This window comes from Vespula pensylvanica, chromosome 10, assembly GCF_014466175.1.
Source record: "Vespula pensylvanica isolate Volc-1 chromosome 10, ASM1446617v1, whole genome shotgun sequence".
Taxonomy (NCBI): domain Eukaryota; kingdom Metazoa; phylum Arthropoda; class Insecta; order Hymenoptera; family Vespidae; genus Vespula; species Vespula pensylvanica.
The window spans coordinates 465,301-485,300 of NC_057694.1; the positions used below are offsets into that span (position 1 = coordinate 465,301).

The 20,000-nt window shown below is 38.7% G+C and overlaps 1 protein-coding gene across 29 annotated transcripts in view; it reads right to left on the reverse strand.

The window, feature by feature from the left end:
- Positions 1–20,000, reverse strand: part of LOC122632474 (ephrin type-B receptor 1-B) — a 155,847-nt gene that overhangs the window by 85,488 nt on the left and 50,359 nt on the right. For all 29 annotated transcript variants that reach the window (XM_043819273.1, XM_043819272.1, XM_043819271.1 and 26 more), the window contains one exon: positions 9,708–10,358. In XM_043819273.1, the coding sequence (XP_043675208.1) occupies positions 9,708–9,816 (109 nt within the window). In that variant the 5' untranslated portion in view covers positions 9,817–10,358. The remainder of the gene's footprint in view (positions 1–9,707; positions 10,359–20,000) is intronic.

The following is a 20,000-nucleotide window of genomic DNA, read 5'->3' on the forward strand; positions in this document are numbered from 1 at the left end:
AGACGGAAGATAGAGAGATAGATAGCTAGAGAGAGAGAGAGAGAGAGAGAGAGAGACGATAGAAAATAGAGCTTTGTACATATATGATACATACGTGTGAACAAACTTGCAAACTAAATGAAAAAAAGGGATATAACAAAAACATAAAGAGAAAGAGAGAGAGAGAGAGAGAGAGAGAGAGAGAGAGAGAAAGAATAGGAAAAACGATACGCGAGAATACGAGCGAATATAAATTCGAATCTCCGGGAGAAATCGACTCTTTGAAGAGGAAGAGAATAGTACGTACGTACGATACGTACATACGATCTACACGTACATATGTGTGTATGTATGTATGTATAAGGATAGGTATGACGCTGGTAAAACACCTTGGAATAGCGGATACTTGGGCTCGAACGGCCCAAAGAAGAGACCACGCACATGTATTGAGTCCCGTTTTACGTCTTTTTCGCTTTATCGATAACTCCCCAACTCCTCGCGGTCTGACGCGCCGATATCGAAAACGATTTGAACAGTTTGATTTCAGCCAATTCCCGACATATCCTTGTATTGTACATCCATTCGTAGACGTATTCTCGTGTAACCTTTTCCCCCTCCAAATTCGTTTATACGACTTGATAAAATTTATTCTTCGACGTTAAAGTAAAATATTAAATAACGAGGGATATAATGCGATGGTGAAATCAAAAGCGTAAAAGATCGTTCTTATTTCTTATTTTTGTTGTTTCATATTATTATTTAAGTCGATCTTAAAACGGGATTGGAGAGGAGAAAAATGGAGATTCTATTTTAGGACATCGGATTAGATGTAACGTAACGTATATACATCTATACGTATGTATATATCTCGAAATGAAATCTATGATAAATTATATTACACGTTTATTTCGTTGTAAAAATGAAAGAAGAAAAAATAATGAAAAATGAAAAATGCAAAGTGGAAATGATAATACGTAATATAAATCTGTTATAAATAAATCGTACGATTTCGATCCCGTTCTGTGACGATAAATTGCGTAAATGGAATTTGTTATTGAGGTTGGAATATCGGAAAAGCTATCGATTCGTTCTTTCCTGTCGAGACGTCGATCCTTGGTGAAAGTATCGTGTTCTTCGTGTTCCATACGACGACGTTGTGCCCCGTTATAACGTGAGTACCCCTTCGTTCTTACGCGCGAATACGCGAACCGTATATCTACGACGCACAAACACACACACGCATGCGTCCATACTTTACGATTTCAAGGCTTTTCTCTTTTACGACGTGTCCTTTGTGCAACCACCTTTTTTCCATCGAGGATTCGCGGACGAACGGTTACTTTCGCTTTGAACGCTACGCGACGAACGTGTCGAGCGATATGTGTATGTGTGTGTACATACATATGCATATATATATATGTGTGTGTGTGTGTGTACGTATGTATATGTGAGTATGTACGACGAACCGCTAAGAATGGGAGTGCCGTCAGCATGAAAATCAAGGAAACAAAATTACGAGCTGTTTCGCATATCTCCAACGTAAAATTTATCCATTACCATTAAATATAACCACGTATATAATCATCAAACCCAATTGAGTAATCACACTTGAATACTTTTCATCGATTAGTCATTAATAATCCAATTTGTAATTAGATACGCTTGTAATTAGATATGATTTTGATCGACGATTTTTAAATGCGAGGATTTAAAAATAATAAATAAATAGGAATTAAAGCTTCGTAAATATAGGAAATATATTAATAATTATAATATAGGAGATATAATAACTCGAACTTTTATATTAAAATTCAAAGTATATTGATCGTGTATAGTTACTGAAACCTTGAAGAGAGTACAATTTTTATGGAAAATATACTCTTTGCGTTTGTTTGATTATCGTAATAATAATGATAATAATAATAATAATAATAATAATAATAATAATCTTTCAATGATAGTTCTCATTAGTTGACATCATTGACTCAGATGAATGAAAGAAGAAACTTGTTCATGGACACGATATAAAACTCTGCTCGAGAAAAGAACAACCTCTTTGGGTGGGTGAAGGGTTCCAGCTAATGCGATTAGCAGCGGGTAAGAAAATCAACTCGAAAGAATGTACACTAAAGGATCACCACCGGTTCTCCTTTCTTGATGGTCGTTGGATCGTCCTGTTCTCATTGGATTGGAAGAACACTAGGTTGTCCTTCTCAGTTTCTCTCGTAAGACTTATACTAGCATTGAAAAAGAAAGAGAGAGAGAACAATCAATGAAAGTAATCCACATTCGTCTCACACGAGGACGCATTATCAATTTTCCTTTCTTTTACAATATTTATTCGAGTAACAAAAAATTTCTTTTTTTTTTTTTTCAGAATTTTATTCAAAGATTTTAATAAACATTCTCGTATTCTCACATGTATTAGAATTAGTTATTTGTTATGTACAGGACGATAGTTTAATTTTCAATGTTGCTTTCTTTTTTCATTTATTTTGTAACCCATCGATTTTCAAGCAATTGATTAAATAAATTAAATATCAAATATCTATGTAATCTAATCGTATATATAAAATATGTATATAGATATATAGGTTATATATCCCTATATATTTTCCTATAAATTGTGTCAGTATGTTTGTAGAAGTAAGAAAAGAAAATTTTACGTAAATGTAGACTTACATTTAAGTACTTTATTTAAAAGTTATGAAAACAATTCAATGAAATGATAGCGGACTTATTTTTATTATTAAGATACTGTATTATTCGCTGTAGTATAATCAGTAAACGCTAAAAAGAAAATAAAAAAATAATAAAAAATAAAAGAAAATAAATGAAAATATAAATAAAAAGAAAAGTGATTACAATTTTGTGAATGGTACTTTCGTATAGTCGTAAAAAATAATAATTTTCCATTAAGAGTAACGTTTACAAGAGAAGGTATTTTTAATATTCAAAATAATCATGTATGGGCACAATAAAATCCACGCCGTATCAAAGAGAAGAGAGAGAGAGAGAGAAAGAAAGAGAGAGAGAGAGATAGAAAGAAAGAGAGAATATTTCAACAGCAATTTAAATGCAACGTAAATGGTAGATATTTTGAAATGGAACAATAATAGTACACACAATAAATCGTCGTTACACAATAGATACAATATTAATAATAAGAATTAAATTTTTATCATAACTTTTTAATAAAGCATTTGTGATAAGTATATATTTATATATCATTCTTTTTTTTCTCCTTTCTACTTTTAAGTAAAAAATATTGGTCACATAGTTTTTGAGCAGAAAAAATCTAAAGCACCCTTATATATTATACATACTATATACATATAAACCTATATATATATATATATATATATATATATAAATGTATATATAATAAAAAATTTTGATTTTCGAATCAACGGGATTTAATTTAGAAAATGGAAACTCATATAAGCGTATTGAAAATACCGTTCGCAGAGAGTACTGTAGTCGGTAGAGAACTACTTCGATTAAGGGTGCTAGAGCGACGATGATGGTGATGTTGATGGTGATGATGATGATGATGATGATATTGGTATTGATGGTATTGATAGTGATGGTGTTGAAAAAGGAAAATAAGTAGAAGGAGGTGTCGAGCTTTTCGGGTTTGTCGCGACAACGTTCCGTTGCTTCGCGAGATGGCTACGTGAAGAGAAAGAGAAAGAGTGAGTGAAAAAGAGAGAGAGAGAGAGAGAGAGAGAGAGAGAGAGAGAGAAAGAAAGAGAGAAAAAGAGATAGAGAAAGAAGAGGAAGACTGTCTCTCTCGTTCTCTCGGGAGTACGTTGATTCGATAGAATGGTGGGTACGTACGGTGCTCCTGCTGCTGAGGAACGAACGAATGAACGAAGAAGAAGAAGAAGAAGAAGAAGAAGAAGAAGAAGAAGAAGAAGAAGAAGAAGAAGAAGAAGAAGAAGAAGAAGAAGAAGAAGGAACAGAAGAAGAAGAAGAAGAAGAAGAAGAGTATGAGGATGATGAGGAGCGAGAAAGAAAGATAGACAGATATATATATAGAGAGAGAAAGAGAGAAAGAGAGAAAGAGAGAGAGAGAGAGAGAGGCTGGACCGGAGTAGTAGGTTGTACAGGTATGCACGCGGTGGGCTGGTCGGGCATTCCTGCGGCGTTGCCGCGTCTCTTACTTACTGTGCCATGGAGAAGAGAGGAGAGAAAAGAGAGAAAGAAGGGAGTAAAAGCAGCAAGGCTCGAAGGCACGAGAGCTCGAACGAGTCTTTCTACCTTTTCGTGGAGGCAATCGAGTTTGCTCGAGAGGACTGCTAGCTTGCTAGCTAGCTTGCTTGCTTGCTTGCTAAGCTTGCTTGCTTGCTAAGCTTGCTAGCTTGCTAGCTTGCTAAGCTTGCTAGCTTGCTTGCTTGCTTGCTTGCTTGCTTGCTTGCTTGCTTGCTTGCTTGACTGCTTGACTACTTGACTGCTTGTGCTCAGTTCGTATCGGTTCGACTACTTGCTTATATGCCACCACCTCGAATGATTCGGACCACACACTTTCCTTCGACCCCATGAAACACTGCGACCTTGCGAAAAGTCCCTGGTCGATCATCGAGTCTCTCTATTTTATTCGTCTATGCATATCTACTTGCTTATCCAATTATTTTTTCATATCCCATTCCTGATCCATTTGACTAATGCGAATTTCTGAAAATACTTTTGTAGATATCGGATACTCTCTATTTATTATTATCTTGGTTTTTAAATAAACTGCTAATTCATTGCTGTGGTTTTATGTAAGTATCTGTATCGACTTTCAATCGGCGGGTATTGGATCGTTTCGTTGGATTTTTAAATCCAAATACGAATAAAAAAAGATATATATATATATATGATCGATGATAATATATGATTGATAACACCTCTAGGAAAATTCTTACTGAAGTTTAACAAAAACTGGCCACACACCGGCATGTTCGCGCGCGCGCAAACATGCACATACATATCCACACACATTAGCTTTGTCTGTTAGCGGCTTTCGAGCCGACGACTGTAAACGAGTTTAACGTGACTACGCAAAAGATAACGATTCCTCTCGTTTCTCAAGAACTCAAGGTCTTTCTCGATAGGAAGTTAATCACCGTGCGGAACGAGAGTACAAGATCGAGTTTGCCTTTCAGCGGATCCATTCTTCGAAGAAGCAATAGAGAGAAGCAGAGAGAAAGAGAAAGAGAATGAGAGAGAGAGAGAGAAAGAGAGAGAAAGAGAGAGAGAGAGAGAGAGAGAGAGAGAGAGAGAGATCACGTACGTGAAAATCGAGTTAAGTCTTTCCGACGGTGCATTACACGTCGACGAAGCACACGTTCTCCGCGATGCGGAATCGCGAAAAAGGGGAGAAGCGTATGCTGTGGGCAGCGGTCGCGGTGAACGAACCATGACGCCTCCGCGAGGGTTTCTTACCCTGTGACTTGCTGGGAGTAATCGAATTCGGGGTGCCGCATTAAGGGCTTTCGATCGTCTCCGACATACATATATATATATATATATACGTATAGTACATAGTCTATATATATATATATATATATATATATATATATATATATATATACTTATACGCGTACGTACCTACACGCGACGACGTGATCAGTCGCGCGCGGTAATCCACTTTTTGAGGGAAAAATAAACGAAGCTCCACCCTCCGATCGATAACAACCTTTTTTTTTCTTTCTTTCTTTCTTTACCCTCACAGACAAAGATTAGCTTTCTTCGTTCTTGTCTCTAGAGAGAGAGAGAGAGAGAGAGAGAGAGAGAGAAAGAGAAAGAATGTAGTCTAACGAACGTATTTACGTTGTATTTTTTCTTGAAGCGTGAAGTATTTTTCAGTCATTCGACTATATAATATCATATATAATATCATTATCTTTGAACGTAATTATTTCCATATGTCTAAGGATAAGATAAGAAGACTGAAGGAAAGGATCAATCTCACGGATAATCAGGTAAATTTTTATGAACGACGTTATATATCTCTTTATCCTCTTATCTTTTGCTAGGAGTCATTAAAAGACGAGAAAAAAATTCCGACTATCCTAAGCGCATCTGATCGAGAAAGAGAGAGATAGAGAGAGAGAGAGAGAGAGAGAGAGAGAGAGAGAGAGAGAGAGAAAGAAAAAAAAAAGAACGAAAAAGATATAAACGAGAGAAAGAGTAAAAGTTACAAGGGTGAAAAGATAAAAAATGCAAGAGAAAATAAAACAAAAAAGGAAGGAAGAAAGAAAGAAAAAAAAAATACGAAGAAGAAGAAGAAGGAGCAAGAAACCTGAGAAAGACGAAGAAGTTGCTAGTTGATAAGAGTTCAAGATACGAGAAGAAGAGCATTAGCGAGAGAGAACGAAAAGAGGATAAAGTTGACGGATAGAAAAAAAGAAGAGAGAGAGAGAGAGAGAGAGAGAGAGAGAGAGAGAATACGTCATGCTTATCCTCCACTTTTTCTTCTAGATATAGCTAACGAGAGAAGCTTGGTAGCTAGAGTGAAAGACACGCTCCATCGGGAACGGATACTCGGCAAGTTCTATTAAACGCGTTACATCCGAGCTAACTCCCGAAGGAGTAGCAACACCGAAGAAGGAAGTTGACAGGAGAACGACCGTCTGCGGATGTTACAACTATCGCCATCAGAATCAGCACCGTACTATTACTGCTTCGTTGAGAGGATGCACTTACAAGAGGACCTTCGAACTTATCAACTTGATGTTTGGACAATAGTGAGTCTCAAAACGAGATAGAACGTTAAGTATAATACGTCTGCGAAATATCTCATCTCAAGGATTTCTAACGAATTATATATGTATATATATATATATATATATATATATACATATATTATTATTCTTCGAGAACAATTTCAAAAGCTTTTAGAGTTTATAACTTTGATTTGGTCCATGAATGAAAATAATACCTCGACGATGATACTTGACACGTTATACACAAATTTTACTTTACCGTTGACATTTCTTTTGAAATCTAATAAGATATTAGGTCAAAAGCGAATTATTCAAAAGATATATCTTCGTCGTAAATCCTTAATATTTTTTATGACGTCTTTCATTTAAGACAGAAGTTTCGTTAAAAGTTTAAATTGATATGTTAGGTAATACCTTTATTGAAAAAGATCAATCAACGAGGAAGAATCGATTTTCAGAGACTACTCTTCGTTCATCCTCATGCGTTCCTCGTCGTCGTCGTCGTCGTCGTCGTTGTAGTCGTCGAACGAGAACGAAGAGAGTTCGTATTAACCACTTCGCACGCGACGGCGAACCTCGTCGATGGAAGAGACCACTTTCGAATACTTAATGAAATGTAGTATCTGCATTTCAAAGAGCCAAAGGATACCTTCCCAATTAACGCTCCCCAGGAATTTCATTTTCGGCTTGTAATTGACGTACGACGACTAGAGACAGATATCCGAACGAAAGTACCGTGAGGATGTATGTAAGATACTCGAATTAGCAAGAACACGAAGATTCTTCAAAAAAAAAAAAAAAAAGAAAGAAAGAAAAAGAGAAGAAAAAAAAGAAAAAAAAGTAGAAGAAAGATTCGATGAATCTTTTTTCTTGTTCTATTATAAAAAAGAATAAGAATTAATCGAAATATCTTCTATAAATTCTTGCTCGTTCAAATCATAAGTTAAACCTGCAAGCTATTGCTCGTCTAATATTGTCGTTAAAACGAAAATCGATTGTAAAACAGGGACAGACAATAATAAATTCATCGAAATTCGTAGATAACACGTTGGGAGCCACTATAGTATATCATTCGAGGAGCACGTTGCGCGTTTCCTCGATCGAGGAATTCGTAACGACGCGACACGAAGAAACGGAACGGAACGGGACGGTTCGAAGACCCTTTTTAACCATTCGACTCGGCTCGCGCGAGCCCTGCCAGGAGTAGACGATAAGATTATCTTGAACGTCGTCCTTCCTCTTTCGTTTACGGTTCTTGCGCGAAAAGGATTCGCGATGGTGGGAGAAAAGTCGAAGGCTGACTTCTTCTCGAGTAGACGGAGGATAGTAACTGGGAGGATGAAACGAAGAAGAGGAAAGGAGAAAGAAGGAAGGAGGAAGGAAGAAGAAAAAGAAGAAAAAGAAGAAGAAGAAGGAAGGAAAATGAGGACGAGGACGAGGATGGGGATGAGGATGGGGATGAGGATGAGGATGAGGATGGATCAGTGAAATCCCAAAGAGGACTCTCTCGTCCTACGGAATCGTCTCGAATCGCGTCACGTAGAGTAAACAGGCTCTGCTGAGTTTGCTGGCCAATTTCGTCATGGCGTCTTACTTTCCTTACCGTTCCCTCTCTTTTCTCTTTTAGCTTCCTGCCAGACTTCTCCTCTTTTTCGTAAGATAGGAGAACCTCGCCGCCGAATCCTGAAGGAAACCCATCCGTTCTCTTTTAATCCAACGCCACCACAAACTTACCGGCACCTTCAACGATCGCCGAGGCCAATTCGGAAGATGAGCCTGTATATTACGAAATTATCGTTATTCCCGTGCTAAGAGGGAAGAGTAAGGGAGGTTTCGAAGAGGAGGCACCCTAACCGAGCCTCGGGCGCCACCTTTTTTCGCTTAAAATATGGAAAACGTTCCGCTCTGAGAAGGCATCGGTCGTCCCCTTTCTTCTTCCTCTTTCGTCTTCCTCCTCCTCCTCCCCCTCATCCTCCACCTCCTCTTTCTCCTCCTCGATGAGCCTCGGAAACCCGTAATGGGAACTAGAACCGAGACGAGAGGCACGCTCTACTCAAGCTGGGCTATTAAAGGAGGTAGCTTCGAGAGAGAGAGAAAGAGAGAGAGAGATGGCGACGTTCTTCGGCACGTTTATCGTCTGAAAGAAAAGTATCTTTCTCTCTCTCTCTCTCTCTTACTCTTACTCTCTCACTCCTTCGATTGCGATTAGGATTCCAACGAGGAGACGTCCCAACGCGTTGGTTCGTCGCGAACGAGCCTCGAAATTGGATTACACCGTCCTTCGAAATTCTCTCTCTTTCTCTCTCTCTCTCTCTTCACGCACACATTCACTATACACTTTCGAAGTGTAAGAAGAACTCGGAGACTTTAATGCGCCAGTAGATTAGGCGGATGCGTGGCGCGAAATAACGGAATGGCGGCCGGCCGGGAGTACGTTGAACGCGATATCCAAGACGATATATATCCTACGAGTGTGTAAGCGTAACAGCGCGTTCGCAATTAACGTCCTGGCAATTTGGCCAGACTCGTTCTCTTTCTCTCACGAGTTCTTCCTTATTCAGCGTCTCCGAGCAATAAATCATGCCGGGTGGGCGCCACGAAATTACGTTCAGGAGAAGAACGAAGAATCTTTCCCCTTTCTTCTCTCTTTTTCTCTCTCTCTCTCTCTCTCTCTCTCTCTCTCTGTCTTTCTCTTACTTTCCCTTTCCGTCTCTTTCTAACGCTGTACATTCTTCCTTAAAAATTTTTAAATCGCATTTAGCAATCTTCAAAAGATTTTCGAGGATCGTTGTATTAATTGACACGCAGAAGAAAAAACGAGTGAACTCTCTCAATTGTTTTTGGGATAGTAGGTAGAGGAGAAGGGTGTTCTATCGTCAAAGCAAGTAAATACAGCTTCTGGCTATCAAAAGATAAGAGACAAGAATGAACAGAGGTAGGTAGGTAGGTAGGTAGGTAGGTAGGTAGGTAGCTTGGTAGGTAGGTTGGTAGGTACGTAGATACGTAGGGACTTACCTTGTTCCGCATGTATAGCTCGCGGGCAGCCGATCAGAAGCGCGAGCAGAAGCGCGAGCAGAGGGCGGAGTGCGCCCGCGAGAGTGCTCGCGGCGAAGAACGGAGCCATCCTTGTCTTCAGCGGCGAGCCTCAGAGCCTCCTCCGTTCTCTCCTCCTCATGCCTCCTCCGGCTCCAGGAGGGAGGGACGATGTCTCCTCCTCCTCCACCTCCACCTCCCCCTCCGCCCGCCGCTCCAGGTCGTTCCTTCAAAGACGACGTCCTTCTTCTTACTCGGCACCACCACCACCAACGGCACCAACAGCACCAGCACCACCGATACTACCGGCACCACTTCGACGACAAAGAAAACGATGCTGCCTTCGCTGCGCCAGGACCACCACCTCCTTTTTTCCCTCTTCTCTTCGGTGCATCTATCGCCTCACCGATCTCTCTCCTTCTTTCTTCTTCTTCTTCTTGATATATTTCTTTTCTTTTCCTTTTTTTCGGGCCTTCTCTTTCCTTCCTTCCTTCCTTTCTTTCTTTCTTTCTTTCTTTTTTCTTCTTTTTTTTTTTTCTTTTCTACCAAGAAGACATCACCAACTACTACACTTCTTCTATATTCGTCACATCAGCCGATAAAGGCTCCCAGACGCTAACGATATCGCCTCTCCTGAAACAGACAAAGGTGAAACCGCATTAATTAAAATCTCGAAAAAAGGTACTGTGTACCCTCGCTCTTTCGGATACGATTCCTTCTTCCACTATTACTCTGCTGTCTGTCGGGAAAACCAGACCTCCCCTTTCCCCCTTTTTCACTCTCTTTCTCTCTCTCTCTCTCTCTCTCTCTCTCTCTCTCTCTCTCTCTCTCTCTCTGTGTAACCTTCTTCTCCCTTTTACTTTCTCCTAATGATTTCGCACGCGAACACCCCACGACAGGCGAGCCTTTTCACTCAGACCAAGCAAATTTACGCGCGACTCGATTGCATCCTCGCGTTTTTCACCGAGGTAGTAACACGGAGCCGAGTATACGCGAGGGATGGGAAGAAGAGAGGGGTGGTTACGATCCTTTGAGAGAAGCGTAGTCCTCCCATTACTGCGTCTACGTCGCGGCTCGTATCGAAAAAGTGTCCGTCAAAAAAAGAAAAGGAAGAAGAGAGGAAAAAAAGCAATTTCGAAGTTCTCCTTGAAGTTCCGTCAGAACTTAGCTTGTTGTGAAGCGTATTTCATTGATACAACTTATATTTATCTCGACGTACGAAAGATCAATTCAGAACTTTTCAAAGATCGTCGATGGAACGAGGCCCAAGATCTGTTTCAATTTCAATTTTTAATATTTTTTTTTTACTTTTTTTTTTTTTTTTTTTTAGATTAATTTTCGTTTCGCTTTAAACTATTATTTGTCATTTTATATATGAATACATATACATACATACATACATACACACAAACACACGCAAAAAAATGGTATCTATTGTATATTGCACGAATTAAAAAATGATATCTAGTTACGTATATCGATTAAATATTAAAATAATCAAATAGAAATATTCGATCGAACGAAATGTCCTCCCTTCTTCCTACGTGGTAAACGGTGAAACCAAAAAGGTCAAACCACCGTGGAATTACGTGGAAACGGACAATTACAATTTCTATGGAAAATTTGTCACGACACGAATCCTCAGAAAATAATCTTCCAGGATGATCTCTACCTGAAAATTACGGTCAAAAATTCCCTTCTAGAAAGTTTCGACCTTTTGAGAATTTTTCCGGACGGGAGAGACGCTAAGTAACCGGGAATTACCCGGGAGAATAGTGAAATATGTCTCTCTTGACGCGGAAGGGTGCGTTTTCTTTTTCTCTTCGTTATTCTAAAACACAAAGAGAGTCAGAGAAAGAGAAAGAGAAAGAGAAAGAGAAAGAGAGAACGAAAGAGACACGAGTTTACGAATAGAAGGGCACTACTGTTCTACTTGCCTTAAAGGTCTTGCCTTACGATAGGAAACGACTATTCCCCTCTTTTTATAAAAGTCAGCGCTTTTCATTGTTATCGTCGTATCATCCGTATCTACGTAACGTGTTCACCGGGATGGCCACCTCCTCACCGTCATCAGAAAGAATTCGGAGATTAGCGGAAAGTGGAACGCCGCTTTGAAACGATGGGTATGTACGACTTGATAATAAGAGGATTCCACGGTTCTATTGGAACTTCCTCTGAACTATGACGTTTCAGTAGAATCGACTATCTTTCATTTGTTCAAAGTTATATAATACTTGGTAGTGCGTGAAAAGCAATAAATTTTTTTCTTTGAACTTTGAATACAAAAGGATGGAGGAGGGAAGAAAGAAAAGAGAAAAAACCAGAGAAATAATGATGATGATGATAATAATAATAATAATAATAATAATAATAATAATAACAATAATAATAATAATAAAAAGAAAAGAGAAGAAAGGAAAAAAGAAAAATAACTGAAAGATCATAAAATGATATCGCTTTACGGAGTACGACGAAACTATCCTCGTCTCATGACTGGCACTCTTAAAAGTTTTATCGTGAAGGTTAAGGACGACATGGTAGCGATCGAGAAAGCGAGTCAGACCTAAGAGCCAGCCAAGCAGCTAGCTAGCTAGCTAGCAAGCTAGCAAGCAAGCAAGTCAACCATCCCTAATATCGAGTTAACTTTGGCGAACGACGAGACGAGGACGAACTTCGGAGACGCTTTTACGCGTCTCCTTCGAGTAGTTTGCTTTCATTGCCAGTCCTTGGCCAAGGCAAAAGCGGAAGAAGCGAGAGATTGAACCGAGCCAGCTAACTCTCTCCATACTTACACCTATCTTACTTCATTGTAATAAAATCGAATGAAATGCCGTCGCCTTTTCAGTTCTTTTCTTTTCTTTCTTTTTTCTTTTTTTCACGAATAAACCGAAAGAGTAATCCTTGTACTCTGAATTCATCGGGCGGAAACGATCTTATTTTGTGGTAAACCCGGACGAATGTTCTGTTTCTCTCTTTCTCTCTCATTCTCTCTCTCTCTCTCTCTCTCTCTCTCTCAAGGATTTTCTTCATACTATTTCCGGGTAACTGGACTCCTCTCGGAACGTTTTCCTTTTTATTTTGTTATTTCTCTTTTTGAGAGAAAAAAAGAAAAAGGAAAAAGAGAAAAGAGGAGAAGAAGAAGAAGAAGGAGAAGAAGAAGAAGAAAAAGAAAGATTCAAACTCGAAGAAGCGAAGGAACGCATCGACATTCGCTAACGAGTCGCGGCCGGTGATGGTAAAAGGATCGATCGATCAACTCGCCGGCACCTGCGCTCTGTTAGGAGCGATGACTCTGCAGAGATCATTGTTTCTTTGGGTATCTTTCGAAGCGTGCCAAACGCCGCAGTAGGAGACAGATGGACGCACCTCGAGATTTCTTTCTTTATATTTATCTTTTCTTTCGTCCGAACGAGGAAGGAAGGAAGGAAGGAAGGAAGGAAGGAAGGAAGGAAGGAAGGAAAGAAGGAACCTTTGGCCTTCCTCGCACGAGCCGAAGAAGTTCGAATGTCAAAAAAAAAGAAGAAAAGAAAGAAAAAAAAAGAGGAAGGAAAGGAATATCTCAGTAGCGTGATGCATGCGTGGATATAAATTCGAGGGCAAGGTCAAATCATGGCTATCGCGAAAGAACCGCATGTTCTTCGATTCGTTTACATATACAGAAAAAGAGGAAAAGAGAAACAGGAAGATAGATAGATAGATAGACAGATAGGATATATAGACAGATAGATGGATAGATGGATAGAGAGAGAGAGAGAGAGATAGAGAGAGTAGACGTCTGGGGAAAGCGAAGAAGAAAGTTTAGGGTTCGTTGCGGTGGTGGAAGGAGAGCTCCGTGCTTGGGGTGGCGCACTACGAGAAGCAAGGGGTTCCAGGATCAATACCTCGCGTTTATCCATCTCTCTCGCGCGACAGAGAATGAGAGAGAGAGAGAGAGAGAGAGAGAGAGACTACTTTCTCTCTTGGACGCGCTTGCAAGAGAGAGAGAGAGAGAGAGGGCCCCAGGGTCTGCTCGGCGTCTCGCCATTCTTCGCCGAAAGCGAAGAAGAAGGGGAGAGATAGAGAGGCGCTGCCTGACGAGCGAAGGGACGAACAGAGTAAGAGAGAGAAAAAGAGAGAAAGAGAGAGAGAGAGAGAGAGAAAGAGAGAAAGAAAGAGAAAGAGAGGTAGAACGAAATTCTAGAGTGCCAAAATATAGTGAAGTGGCAAGGTGGACCGAGGATAGAAGGAGGCGGAAGGCACACTTTAGAAGTTCTTCTAAAGCGGGCGAAGACCTCATCCCTCTCTTCCTCCTCCCATCCTCCCGCGACTCTCGCAGCTGCTTTAACCCGAGCGTGCGCCAGCCAAGATGCATCCGCGAAATTGCAGACTCGAGTGAAACGCGCTAGCTGCTACGGCGTTGGCTTATAGCTCGCTGGCTTGCTCGCCATTGCTCGCGAGTGCCTTCGTCAAAAATTTAAGATGTCCTCCTCCACCTCTTACATCGTTCTCTCTCTCTCTCTCTCTCTCTCTCTCTCTCTCTCTGTATCTCCCTCCCTCCCCCCTGTCCCCCTCTCACCCCCTTTCTTCTTCTCCTCTACCTCCTTCTCAGACGAGCTAGAAATCCGTAGTACCTCTTTTCACTGGGCCGTTCTCTTTCAACTTTTTGACAAGACCCGGTAGCAATTGCCGAAAACAGCTCGACGTCTCGACAAAAAGGTGGAGGTGGATGAGAGATGAAGAGAAGAGGACCGACCGGTCGGTGATTCTTCGAGTGAGAAAGAGAAAGAGGGAAGAGCTGCTCGAGAGATAGGATGTTAAGCATCCAACCGTTCCTTTGATAAGACACGATTTTCCATTTTTTTTTATCTTTCTTTCTCTCTCTCCTTTTCATATCGTTGTATATCTATATACATTGCTTTTTCCTTCGAAAGTAGACGTAAACACGAAGAGGATCGTCTGCCAGAGGGTCGCCCACTCAGAAGGTGGTTGGCCACCTTCTTCAGCGTGCAAAGGCCTCATACTCCTTCTCTTCCTCCTCCTCCTCCTCCCGCTTAACCGACCACCCTCTCCTCGCTTCCGTACCAGACCTCTTTCCAAGTACCCCCGGCAGGTACGATGGATCCCGCCAAATTGCAAGATTTCGGGAGAGACTGGGAGCCAACTCGAGTGGCTCGTGAAAATTTTAAGTCGCCTCTGATACGCCTTCACTTCTTCTTTTCACCTCCTTCCACCCACTTTCTTCTATGTGTCTCATCTCCTTCTTCTCCACCCTCATCCTCCTTCGACCCTATTGATGTCGTATCGTCGATTCGATATTCTGTTCGCCCTGTCGTCGACCTCGTCCTCGTCCTTGTCCTTATCCTCGTCCTCGTCCATGTCCTCATCCTCGTCCTCATCCTCGGCCTCGTCTATCGCCTCGAATCGAGTGCGATAAAGAGACACGAGAAAGAGGAGAACGATGAGTACCTCTCTTCGTACGCTTTCCTTGAAATCTTCGAGTATACTTTCGTTCTCTTCCTTCGTTCAAAGCCGACAACGACGATGACTACCACAACTACCACAAGACTCTTCTTTCGAGAATTCATGATACATCGGACACCTATCACTATTACTCTATCCACCAGTTTCTCCAACTAAACTCAAAGGGAAGCAAATCTCTATCTCTCTCTATATATATATATATTTTTTTCTTTCTCTCTCTCTCTTTTTTTTTTGCTCTTTTTTTTCATTTCGATGCATCCGCCTCTATTCCGCAGCGAGTGAATTTGAGAGAATCGCGAAAAAAGAAAAAAGAAAAAGGAAGAAAGAAAAAAATGGGCTAGAAAAAAAAAGTAAAAATGGGGAAAAAAGAAAAGTATGTCATCGTGACCAGAAAGAGGAATATATTTGAAAGTCAATCTACTTCTCCCCCTTTTTAGTAGCTGAAAGTCGATGAAAAATTCTTTCTATGCATGAAGTGAAGTTCATGAAGTGGAATTTCACGTATGTCCGCGAATTTTGAACGTCGCAAACGTTCAATTTCATGAATTTCCTAGACTTTGAGTTCGCCTTTTAAATATACAAACACGCGACAGATGCATTAAGAAAAGAAATGAGAAAGAGGCGTAGGAATTTCCTTTCGTATTCGGAAGAATCGAATATGGCAGAATAAATGCATTCTAGCAATCATAGGAGATAATAAACACGAAACATTTCAAGTTTCTTTCGATTCGAAATAATAAATGGTCGAAGAAATCTGGTAAATACGGAGTGATTCTACGTAACGAGAATGAGAGTTTATCGATCGTCGTTGAAAATGGAAATTGCAGTCATAATGCGAAAGCCGCGGAGAAGAAGGACTCTCTCTCTCTCTCTCTCTCTCTTTCTTTCTCCAGTTACTAACGACTTTCCAGTTATATGGAATTAGAAGTTAGAGAGAATTCGTACTTACGCGTCTCGATCCTTCGCTTAAATTCCCATCTTGACGAGGACTCGATTCGTCTCAAAAAAAAAAAAAAAAAGAAAAAAAGAAAGAAAGAAAACGAAAAGAAGAAAAAAGAAAGATTATAAAGCCATCGACAATGTATTCCACATTTTTTAATAAACGTGAAATATCGTATCGGATAATTAAACAACGATCGAAATTTTCGATATAGTTTTCTTTTTTCTTTTTTATAGGAAATTCTAACATTTTATAGAAATACTTATTGAGTAATGATAGAAGAAACTAGAGCACAGGTTTTATATATTGTTAGATTGACTAATCGGTAGTAACTTTATCGACGCATGGTTTATCGCGAAAAGTTTGATCGTAAACACTCAAAGTTATTGTTATTTTATATCACTTATTGCTTTTCAATATTATAGTCGCAAGTTGTTTGTGAGAGTTATCAAAGTTTGTCGAAAAATTGGTTAAATTAAGTAAATATTTTCTCTTAAAGATTTTTTTTCATTTTATACGCTCTACCTAGTCAGAGTTAGAATAAATATTGAAGGAATATTTTAAAGTTTGTTTGTTTATTAGAAGACCTATTGAAACAGTATTTTTTTTTTTTTTTTCATATATTAATTATTCAGGATTATGTAGATTATTGAAGTGAAACCGGATCATTCTGAGCTGGTTGACTAATAACGTTCGGGGTTATATTACTAACAGCTGGTCGATCAACCCTTATAATATCAATTTGTATGAACACTTCGTTACAAAAGATTAATTATCTTATAGAACAATGAGGACGTATTAAAGAAATTCAAATAGAGGTTCAACTTTAAAAGAGATTAATAAATGAAGCATGTCACGAAGTAATTTTCGAAAAAAAAAAAAAAGAAAAAGTATTATTGCAATTAAACAACCTGATATATATATATATATATATATATATATATATATGTATATATATGATATAAAACGTTAGATAGAAATGAAACTAAATTGCGAAGTTAAAATTGAAAACAATCACATCACAAGGTTAAAACTATTTCTGAATAAGTTTGGATAGAAAAAGAATAAGCAAATCTTTATCGACGACGAAAAAAGAATTTTGGTTAATAATATACAAAAAAAAAAAGCCCTGCTGACATTTATTTTACTTTATTACGTTATTATATTACTATCAAGAAATTGTTAATAACATTTTATTTTATTTTATTATTCATTGATCGTTACTCCATATTGTAAGTTCATCAATGGTATTGATTGACCAACGTGAACATGTTAAATGAAAATATGAAAATAACTTAATTGTCATTACATTGAATGAAATTTTGTCATTGAATGAAATAATTTTGTCGAATAGAATAATAACACATTCTAATGATTTCTCGTTAATACAATTTATGAAAAATCATAAATTGAAAAATTTCTCTAAGGTTTAACAATCTCCGTTCTTCCTTAAATAACGCAAATTCTTCGATATTTTTAAATCGTTAACAAATTTCCTATCAAGATTTTTATCAGTAAGTGGAAGTTTCTTTTCTTCTCGAGGGAGAAAAAAAAGAAAAGAAAGAAAAATGAAGAAAAAAAAAAAAAAAAGAAAAAAGAAGGGCCGAAAAGAACCTTAAGAATATTTTAACGTTTCAATCGAGATCGTTCCCTGCGTTCTTCGTTTTATCGGAAAAATAAAGTTCTGTCGGTCCATAGATATAGATAGAACCACTCTCTCTTTCTCTCTGCTTTTCTTTGTCTATCTCTTTTCTTCCAACGATCCACCGTTATCTCTAGCTATCCGTTCACTTTGTTTTCCAACCTATAAAATTTTCGCGAGTATCTTCGACCCACGTTTCTCGGCTAAAATACAACGCGAATATTTTAACGTTCCAATCCGGGATCGTAAAGGCGATGGAAGGGAAAAGGTTTGTTTTCCTTTGCCTTCTAGAAAATTAAATTTCCTCCCTATATAGAAGATTCCAAGCCTCTCTCTTTCTCTTTTCCCCCATCTTTAAAAGATACGATCCTCGGGAAAGGAGCACGTGCCGCTAAAGCTGTCGCTTCCGTCTCATAAGTCGATCTTGAAATTCATAGCTCTTGGAGTTAACAATTTACCTTCTTCTTAATTAATCGAACGTATACATATATATTATGTATATATACATGTGTGTAGTTTCTATCGATTATAAATTTCCGATAAATCCACAAGGTCAATTAATTCGTGGCAAATACATCTTTTAATGCGGGTCATCCGATAAAGATAAAATGCATATATTGGAATTATTCAACTAAAGAAATTCCCTTTATCGAAATATGTAAATAATTTAAATATCTGCGACCCGATAGAACAAAAATTTGCAAAGAGAGAAAAAGAGAGTGAGAGAGTGTCGATTATGCTATTAATTTATCGTTCATTTATTTTTCTTTATCTTCCTTTTCCTTTAGTTTTTTTTTTTTCTTTTTTAAAGATATTGCATCGATATTGAAGACTCAAATTCTTTTACGATCCTCGATGTTCTCATTCTCTCTCTCTCTCTCTCTCTCTCTCTCTCTCGTTTCTCGTAATTCTCGACGAAACATTGGCGCCCGTGACCGCCTCTGGGACAAATTCTATTTCCGCTTGAATTTAAGACCCTCCAGAATATACGGATTTATATCGGCGGCGTGCGACCGAGAAGCGGAGAGGAGGAGACGTCCGTTGAAGCAAGAGGAACTCTAGGAAGAAGAGAAGGATGAGGAGAAAGAGAAAGAGGAGAATGAGGAGAAAGAAGAAGAGGAGGAGGAGAAAGAGAAGGTTTTACTCCAGATCCAAGGAGACTCGTAAACGTAACAAAGGAGAGAAGACGCACACCCCGGAGACGCACAAAAAGAGAAGGAAAAAAGAAAAACAAAAAGAACAAAAAAAAAATTATGGACCAACTATAGTGAAAGAAGGAGGAACAAGAAGGAGAGGTAAGAGAACGAGCTTCCACGAAATTATTATATCTTCGACGATCGTCGTCTGCTCTGCTCTGCTCTTCTCTTCTCTTCTTGTTTTTTTCTTTTCATTTTGTTTTCTCCTCTCCATTCTCATCTCTAGTCTCTTCTACATCTCCGTCATCTCCTCCTTCTCCTCGCTTTCTCTTCTATACATTTTTTCGTCTCCATTGATATATGCTTCTTAGCGTGGCGCCATGTTGGCTCGTGCGAGGCTATTTTTCTCGCGCGAAAGACGAACGCGAGACAAATTCTATTTCCGATGAATCCGAGCGGGCGACGTCTTCTCAAGAATGAGAGGAAGAGAGAGAGAGAGAGAGAGAGAGAGAGAGAGAGAGAGAAACACGAAATACCGGACGAATGCCAAGTACCAAGGGGAAGGTACTAGTGAGGAGCAATAATGTCACTTGGACGGAGTATGCCTTCCATTTTTTTTTTTTCTTTTCCTTTAAATTACTCTTCGTACGATCATTTATATTATTACTTCTTTCCTATCCTAATATTAACAGTATCATACGGTTTTACTGCCATTATTTTCTACATATTGAAGAAAAAAGGAAAACGATTAAAAGAAAAAAAAGAAAGAATTGCCGTTGTAACATCTATGTAGGTTAATTTTATATACGTAATCTTTTCTATGTATTAAACAAATAAATAAATAATTAAATAAATAAATAATCTATTCGAAAGCATTACAATATCTACGTACGCGAATTAATAAAATTATTGTAAATTTAATAGGTTAAAAAAATTGCGTCGCGCTATAATGAAGGAGATGAATGCAGAGAAGAGAAAATAGAACCAATTATTAATTAAAAAAAATAATTATTAATCTTTTTTTTGTTATTTTGTAATAATCTTGTAAAAGGACACGTATTTCCTTCCTTTTGTACACAAGTATACTTAGTCTCCTC